Genomic DNA, 9,143 nt, shown 5'->3' with positions numbered 1-9,143 from the left:
TGCTTCTCAGTGGCTTCCATGTAGTTGCTCCAGTGGAAGCATATGCTTGTGCCTGCCAGACAGAGACATTCCACTGCCAACATTCAAAAGGCACAACACAGCTATTCATTTTTTTTTTTTTTGCCTTAACATTTTTTTCCGGTAAGCAAAATAACAGAAGAAGCTGTTGAACAAGTTACAAAGGCTACAAATCAATGCTATCCAGACCTTTGTAAACTTCTGTGAATGAAGCCAGGTTGTTGCACAATCTGCAAGCACCTAATATATACTTTCTGGATTTTGAGATGGGCATTTTTTCATGGGGCTGCAGGCAGCATTTCAGCTTGGCCAACATTTCAGCTTGGCCATGAGGGCCATATTTTAAAGAGGGTCTGGCCTAATGGGAAGGACCGACTTTAAAAGAATGTTTAAAATGAAAAATAGGAAACCTCCTCTACCCAAAACCTGTGATAGGTTTGCTTTAAGTTCACCATAAGACAGAAATGACTTGGAAGGCTTGCAACCAATTCCCTTTCATAAAACAATTGTGTAGGTCGCAGTTGTGTGCCTTCATTTTTGACTTATGATGACCCTAAGGCAAACCTATCCCTGGGATTTCTAAGACTAAGAGGGTGTGACTTGCCCAAGGTCCCCATGCTGGTTTTCATGGCCATGGTTTTTTGAACCCTGTTCTCCAGGGTTGTAGTACAGTGCTTGCACCACTTCACAATTAGCTACAAATATGAAAAATACATAGAAATACATAAAACTTATCGTAATGTATGTTGAAAATATATGTCAATGAAGAGTGATATAAACAGGTGTTGAAGGATGTAGATAGTTGCTGTATATGCAGCTTGTCAATCTAGGCTGCCAAATAGGAATTGCAGTTTATTCGATACTCAAAGCACTCCATAGCACAAATTCAAATGTGTCTTCCCACTCTTTTATAATGTGTTATTTTTAATGGGGTGCTAATAGTTGCACGAAGGACCTCGGGGTGCACAATTTATGCATAACAAGTTGATTAGGTAGGTGGCGCTATGCCACAGATTCCCGGGTAAGAACTGTGACTATTTTTAAAAACCTGCGTCAGAGAAGGCGTATTGGAGCCTGGATCTGAGGGTGCATTGCTAGGGCCTCAAATTATTCATATACTATTTTTTCAATTTTATGCTTAAAATAGCTCTTGTGTTTAAGAATCCCATTACTCCAGACCTTCCTTTGCAATCAGAATTAGCATTTTTTGTCTAGGTTGTTTGTTCTTCTGGTAATGTTTGTACATTACAACCCTTGCATCTCTTAGACCAGGACCTGCCATTTAAATCATATGTGGCCACCCTAAGCATTTTCTTGGACCTCCAGTGCAACCCTATAGTTTTCTTGGCCTGGAAGACCTTCATTTCAATAGGATTTGCTATTATCCATAGTTTTGCATGTCATAAGAAGTCCAGGAACAAATCCCCTGCAGATATGGAGTCATTATGTACTGGTTTTACTAGGTTGTGGTGCTGATTGCTTTTCTTGATTGCAGTTTGGGGATTTTTTTTTTACTGGGCTCCTTCTTTGCATATCACAATGTGATATCTATGAAGATGTCCTTGACTCTAGGTACATGGTCCTTTTTTACTACTGAAAATATCTATCTTTGCTATGCTGCCTTCTACTCTGACAGCTGGAATGTATGCATTAGTAATACTTCATTGCAATCTTGCAATACAGAATCACCCAGCAGCTTCCAATAGATCTGCCATTTCCTGTGATGTCTTATTTGAATGTAAAAATATCTCCTAGAAGATAAAGCAGATATGATCCCAATTCTTGATGGCAAAACAAAATAATTCTGAACCACTTTTACAAACACTTGCAATGGCTTTGATTGTGGTTCTTTGCTGCTCACTCACCATAGGCTTGTTTATAACATATTGGGCATCTTCATTTATAGATTTACTGGAACCAAGGGGGTTTCATTGGATTAATTTCTCATGAGCCGTTTCCATGTCAACCAGCCATTACAAAAGGTCCCCATAAAATGTTCCAGGCATCTGAATGACCAGTCATCCTTCATCCCTTCCTGAGATGAAAGAAAACAAGTCAGGAGTTGCCATAGCTTTGGAATTCTTCAAGGCTTCTGTTTCAGAACAACATTTTGCACTTGGGCTCTGATGGTGCCCTGGAGGGCTTCTTGACAACACCCTGATTTATTTTAGCTCAGGTCCTGCTAAACCAGTACCATCTACAACGGTTTCTGTCTCGTGTGCAGAGAAAGTTACTGACATTGCAGGTGAGCCAGTTAGACCAGTTGCTCTAACACCATCTTAAGTTACCTGTCTTCCTGTTGGCAATCATCTCTGCATAGCATGCTAGGAAGAAGGTGCCCCTTCTGAGTCCCAGTATGCACTGAAGAAGAGAATGAAAGAGTTGCCTCACACCTGTCTCCTAGCCTGCACACCCTTTTCTGAAAGCATTTGTTAGCCACCTTTAGAAAGGTGATTGTGCTGGAGGAAGGAGAGGTCCAAAAGCCATATTATGTTGAAGTTCAGAGACCACAACTCCAGGGGTAATCAGCTTCTTTTTTAAAAAAGCACTTTGATGTGGATGGTGTTGTTAAGAAGGGAAGGACCTTTTATCCTACAACAATTTATTGATTCTAATTGACTTTAATTAAGTGAAAAATATCTGAGGATGTGAAATATGATGGACACTGTCTTTACTCCCTTGTACTTTCTTCTCTGCTTTTAGAAAATTCTACAAAGGCAAGTTGGTTGTGGACCATGACATACTGGAGAAAGGTTTGCTCTCCTAACTAATAGACCCAACACAAACTAGGCAACCAATTTTTTTTTAATCCATCACCTTATTTAAAATATTTCTCTGTCTCATCTTCCATCTATGTATGGAAAGGTTTTGCAATCAAAGGGCCATTTCCATCATGAATATTTATCGCTCACAGTGACCTCCAAGTCAATGAGGTAACCAAGCCTGTCCAAACTACAATGGAGCTAGCCAAGGTGCTGAACCCTGATTGCAAAATTGGGTTGGTACCCTGGATAGTTCCATCAATACTGAGAAGAGATGGAGGATGAATTCATCATCTCATGAAAAGCTATGGCCACAACCAGGGAGCAACAAACCATTGCTTATGTGCTTCACCAAAAGAGGCTTAATGCTACAGACTGCATTCTCATTTAATCATGTCTTTTCCTTCTAGCACCACAATTCAAATTCAAGACATCAAACATGGAGCAATCAGGTAATAACATATCAAAATAGTAAATATACTTGTTTGGATCTGACCAGGAGTAACTAAAGGAGGACTCTTGCAGACAAGAAGAATGGATTGGAGAGTGGCAGTGTTTCTTTCTGTAGTTTCTGCTTTAAAAAACCTGAACAGTATTTTGCCAAACACATTTTAAGATGCTGTGGTTTGTAAGGGTAGATTTCAATCTATCTCCCCTTTCTCCCACAGTAAAGTATTTTGTTCCTACCTAAAAGATCATGAATATTTGATGGATGTGTTCCCTCCTGGTTTTCAGGATGTTTTTACCCCTGCCCTATTGCTCTTCTCTTGCTTTCCACATCATCTATTGTTTTCAGTTTTAAAGGAACACTCTGTAGAGTTATATCACTAAAGCATTAGGTACATGTACTTAGATCCCCCCCCCCCTCTCTGGTGCACACACACATACAAACACTTGGAAACATTTCAGCCTGATAACTCAAGTGGACAAAGGTTTCCTTTGGCATCTTTCTTCCCTTTCCCACATTTGTCCCTTCTAAATGCCCCCCCCCCCCCAAAATTCTCTTAATTGCCTTCATGTAAAGCAGTAAGTTTCTGTGCTAGGATAGTCCATTCATGCACACGCACACACACACTGGCTAGTTTCAGCTGGGTTTGGCAGTGCAGCATCCAAATGCACCCTTTTCCTCAGCCTGTTTCAGTGGCTTTATAAAGAGAAACCATTTGAGCTCCACATTTATTTTGCCCTTCAATGAGAAGCCACACCTTCATTTAATTTATTTGTGTTTTTGGCAACCCACACTCCTTTCAACTCAGATGCTTGGCATGTTTGAGTTTAGCTTTGAGATTAGCTGCATTTTCCCTGCACAACTCATGGCAGACTCATTTGGCCAACAAAGCTGGAAGGTCCTTAGGAGAACTCTGGTGCCAATCTTGACTTAATCCAAGTGGAAGGAGGAAGTAAAGTATCCTCAGTGAGATTTGCTTACTTTCTGTGTAGAGAGAAATTTTAAATAAGCAGAAAGCAAGAGCTGCACACCATAGTGTGTCAAGTGCATCTAGGTGGGGTTTGAGAGGAAAGTTAAGCAGCTTCCTGAGCCTCTGTAACAATATCTATATTGCGCCATTATTGTTCTGGTTATAGATAAAGAAGAAAGAAAATATGGTCAACTGTGTTCTCTTGTTCTCACTGTTCTGGTGTGTTAAAAACAGAAGAATGGCAACATGTTGTTAGAATGCAGATCCCATCAGTCCTTGCTGACAGATCCACTGATGAGGAATGGTGGGAACTACAATCCAGCAACATCTGCAAGGATTTATGAACCCACATAGTAAGGCATCCAGAATCATTTATAATCTAAATACGGAGAGAAAGTATAATCCACACATTATAATTCTCTCAGAAAAGTGAAGGAAGCCTGCAAACTTCTCTGAACTTATTTGGAGGGAAAGAACACAGCTTTCTACACAATTTACTAATCTGTTTGACATTTGTATTCTTTATAATGTGGCAACCGTAGAATCAAAACAATAGTGGAAAGGGCTTTGTAGAACATTTTTTCCAGGATAAAATAGAGACATAATGCTGGTCAACCCATTTCATTGACCATACTTGTTTATGGGATTTCATAGAGTCGAAAGATACAACAAGGGCCACCTTTTCCAACCCCCGTGTTTCCTCCATACACTTCAAAAAAGTGGATATGGTTGTCCTTCCCTATTTTTTTATCCTCACACCAACCCTGTGATATAGATTAGGCTGAGAAATAATGTCTTATGTCCCTGAACTTCAGAGCTACCTAGGGATTTGAATCTGCTAGCTACCAGTTGAAAGCATATTATAATTGGGAAACAGTATCTTTATTTTTAATGGTGTTAAATCTAAATACGGAGGGAAATTCAGGATAGTTGTGCTCAACTCTTGTTTTCCTCAAATTGCCACTGTCATGCCAAACATCAAACTGTCGTTGAAACAAAAACAACAACGAATCTTGTGAGAGTAGCCAATGTGTTTGGCATACGTTTTTGTGTTCTGCATCACACAAAAGCTTACGTCCAATAATATGTGTTAGTCTTCTCTTTCAAATACTACAACACTCTTTAATATTTTTATAGCAGCAGAACAACACTGCTGCTACTTACGTGTTGTTGAATCCATAGATAGATAGATAGATAGATAGATAGATAGATAGATAGATAGATAGATAGATAGATAGCCCTCTGTTTCCATGGATTCTGTATCCACAGATTCAACCATTCACAGATTGGGAGTGCTAGAAAAATCCAAAAAGCAAGCTTTATTGTTCCTTGTTTATATAAGGGACACATTTTTACTACAAATTATATGTAATGAGAAATAAGTCCATACGTTTTGGTATCTCCACGAGGTTCTGAAATCAAACCGCAATATATACCAAGGCTCCATTGCCCACAGAAAGTTAAGGAGTTCAGGAGGTAGGGGGATGAGTGGGAGAAGTCCCTCTTCATCGAATCTCCCTCTTTCCTGCTCAACCCATTGCAAAAGGGATTCCCCAGCCAGCCCACAGTCACCCAAAGATTTCACTTGGGCTTTGTATTTATTCTCTATACGTAACGAGCACAATTGACAATCCACTGGCTTTGCTTTATGTCTCTTTTCACTGTTCTGTATTTGAGGTGTTGGTTCTTGATATTTTATTTTCCTAAGCAGCTATTCCTTCACACTGGAAGAAAAAAATCTGGTCATTTTTTTTCAGTGTGAAGAAATAGCAGCTTAAGAAAATTCACTTACAAAGGTATGTCAACGTAGAAAGTTAATCTGCAGCTGGGACAGATGCAATGTAGAAGCACTAGTAAGAAGGAGCAAAACTGCACTCTGCACATTAATGTACTTCCTTTCCAGCTTGGAAGTGAGTTTCTGTGGGTTCGTGGGAAATGGCTGGCGAAAACCTGTGTGAATCTAGCTGGGAATGTCTTGGCTTGCACAGAAGCACATTCTTCTTAGTACCAGTCCAGGGTGGGGTCCTCCACTCTTCCTCTAGGCTTTTCTCATTCAGTCATAAACTGGTTTTTCTAGTCATTTTTTAAGGGCAAGATTCCATCTCTGCTCTTGATCACTTGCAGCTTGGGGAGGAGTCACCCAGATTCTGCTTTTAACAATCTGCAGACCTTCTCCTGTTATTCCATCTTAGCAGATCGCAGCAACCAGAGGCAGCCAGAACCTAGCCATCCCATTCATCAAAAGCCTTCTGGACAGCAAGAGAGAGGAGCTTCAGACACTTCCAAGATGTTCAAAGGGGTGGGCAAAGGCTCACCAAGCAGAAGCTCCCCAAACAGAGGGTCCCCGACCAAGCAAGTCAAGTAAGTTGCTGACTTCTGAAGTCTTTGCTTTTTGCAGAGCTGGAGATGGGCCATCAGGAGACCACCATCTTTATGTGGAATGATATGCATGGAAGGAGAAGTTGATCTCCAGTTGGCTAGAAAATTTTGAAATGAAGACTAAGTAATACAGCTTGGAAATGTAACTTTCTGGACCGCAACTCTGTAAAATCTCAAAACCGGTATGGCCTTTTATGAAAGTTACATTCCAAAACTCACTTTTCCAATTGAGCGTGTATGTGTATATACATTCAGGTTTCCTATTGACTTATTGTTAATTTCATGGGGATTTCTTTAGTAAGGATTACTCAGAGCTGGTTTTCTCTGTTCCTTCCTCTGAAATATAACCTACAGTACCTGGTATTCATTAGAAGTCTACCATTCAAGTACTAACCATGATTGACCATGTTTAGCTTCCAAGATTGGACAGGATCTGGTACTTTTGGGATATTTAGGCCTGATCACTTTTCCACTTTGATCCCAATTAACATAATTGATCTTCCTTCTCAGTAGACCAATACAGGATTGCAAAGTAAAGCACATGTTCAGAAGCAGAAGGGAGTTATGTGTTAGTGTTTGACCTCTGGAGCTGTCCTTGCAACAACAATTCAGTTCCATTCTGCTCTACATCTGACACTGAGTATCTTTGCAAAAGTGGAAAGACCAGGAAAGTTGGTGAGGATCGGAATCCCTACTTGTTTGGATCAGTTGAATTTATGGCTTGATCTGGAAGCGTAACTTAAGGATCACAATGGATACTGTTCCTAGCACAAATTAATCTCTTGTGGTCTCCTCTTTTTAGCAGTGGTGTAAAACTTGTGATGCATTTGCCTTTGGTAGCAACTGTAATCCCTAAAAGAAGGTGTTATTCTGAAAGGGTCATCCATCATTGTGATTTCTTTCCCCACATGGTAGAAAAATTGAGTCTGTGTGTGGCTTTTGCTGCGTCTCTTAATCACGGTGAAGATGCACTCACTCACACTTGATATTTCATTATTTTAAAGAGTTTCATAGAAAAAGTGCTTGAAAAGACAGAGTGTACATTTACTGAAAGGTCAGTAATGAAGAGGATATGCGAGATAGACATATACAATCAAGCAGAAAGCACATATTTGGTGCCCTGTCTCCATATTTTATACTTTCCAGTCTTGGCTTATACCAAAAATGCATAATTCTGAATTGCATGGGGCAGGTAAAGAAAGTTCCTTTACCAAGAGGTTTCTTTTGCATTATGTATTCTGGCCAGTGGTTGCCAGTTCTGCTAGAGCAAATGTGGCTGTCACATTTAACTTGTTTTGAGAAGAGCGGAATGCATTTGAGATGGATGCAACACATGTCATTTGTGTCTCTGGCAATGCTCATGCTAGTAAACAATTGACTAAAAGCAGAAGAGACCAGTGAATCAGGTGAATTCCAGTGTGCTTTGGTAGCTTAGATGTTGGTCTGAGATTTAGGACAACAAGGTTCAAGGCCCCTCTTGATGCCTATATTGGGTAATGCAGAGTCAGCCATTATCTTTGAAATAGATCCTTCCCACAAAGTGGTAGTGAAGTTGAACTGGAGAAGAGAAAAGCCATGCTAAACTCAATGGAGAAAGGTGGAATAGAAATGTAAATAATGCATTAGCAACGGTGTATAATCATTTTGGTTAAAGGAGTCATACATTGCAGCTGTCCCTATGGACCAAAGATAATGTATTTTTATGTCAATCGCTGATTTGCTTTTATCCTTTTTTTACTTTTTGCCAATGCTTTATTATTAATGTGTTGTTGTTGTTGTTGTTGTTGTTGCTGTTGCTGTTGCTGTTGCTGTTGCTGTTGTTGTTGTTACTGTTTTATAAGCATAAACTGATGACAGTCAATTTCTCCTCTCAAAGTCAACTGAATACCTTTCCCCAGCCATCTACAACTCCCATCACCCCCAGTCAGCAATAGACTATCTCCTAGGATAAGTTGGAGAAATTGTTGATGGAAGTTGTTACAGAAGCCTGTCTCCCCCTATACACCCAGATTGGCAGTCTTGGAATACCTACAAACCCACCTTTTGATGCTGGAAGCCCATGTTGCAAAAGTATTTCTGTCCAAGGTCAAGTAGTTGAAGTAGCTAAAGCTTGTGTGCCAATTGCTTTATTTTTTGTATAGGAATTACCTCAAGCATCCATGCAGTGGGACTTGTTTCTGAATATGTTTAGGGTTGCACTGTTATCTTTTAGTAAGTATGCTTGAAATCTTCAAAGTCAGAGCCATTTGATAGTTCTGTCATGCTATATGGCTGTTTCTAAGAACCAGTGCTTTTTTAAAGCATCTGTAGCAACAGCCCCAATAAGCTTATCCTTCTTTTTAGGAGTTCCTTCTGATACTCTTTAGTTCCATTATGTTGTTCCATGAGGGAGGCAAAAGTGGTGGCCTTCTAGGTATTGCTGAACTAGTACTCCCATCACCCAGACCATTGGCTGACAGAACTTGCAGTCCAATACCTTGTATTGTTGCAGCTATCACACATTCCCCACTGCTGACTTATGCTAACAAGCAGCACTTAGGAAATGTGAAGTATCAATATAAACTTG

General features: G+C 40.0%; 1 protein-coding gene across 1 annotated transcript in view; it reads left to right on the top strand.

Moving 5' to 3' along the window:
- The first annotated feature begins 6,321 nt into the window (after window positions 1-6,321).
- Window positions 6,322-9,143, top strand: part of EVPL (envoplakin) — a 48,126-nt gene continuing 45,304 nt past the window's right edge. Inside the window, exon 1 of the mRNA XM_060764643.2 lies at window positions 6,322-6,559. Coding sequence (XP_060620626.2) covers window positions 6,486-6,559 — 74 coding nt within the window. The 5' untranslated portion in view covers window positions 6,322-6,485. The remainder of the gene's footprint in view (window positions 6,560-9,143) is intronic.

This window comes from Anolis sagrei, chromosome 2 (genome assembly GCF_037176765.1).
Source record: "Anolis sagrei isolate rAnoSag1 chromosome 2, rAnoSag1.mat, whole genome shotgun sequence".
In the NCBI taxonomy this organism is placed as follows: Eukaryota; Metazoa; Chordata; class Lepidosauria; order Squamata; family Dactyloidae; genus Anolis; species Anolis sagrei.
This window is presented reverse-complemented; position numbering and strand designations above follow the sequence as displayed.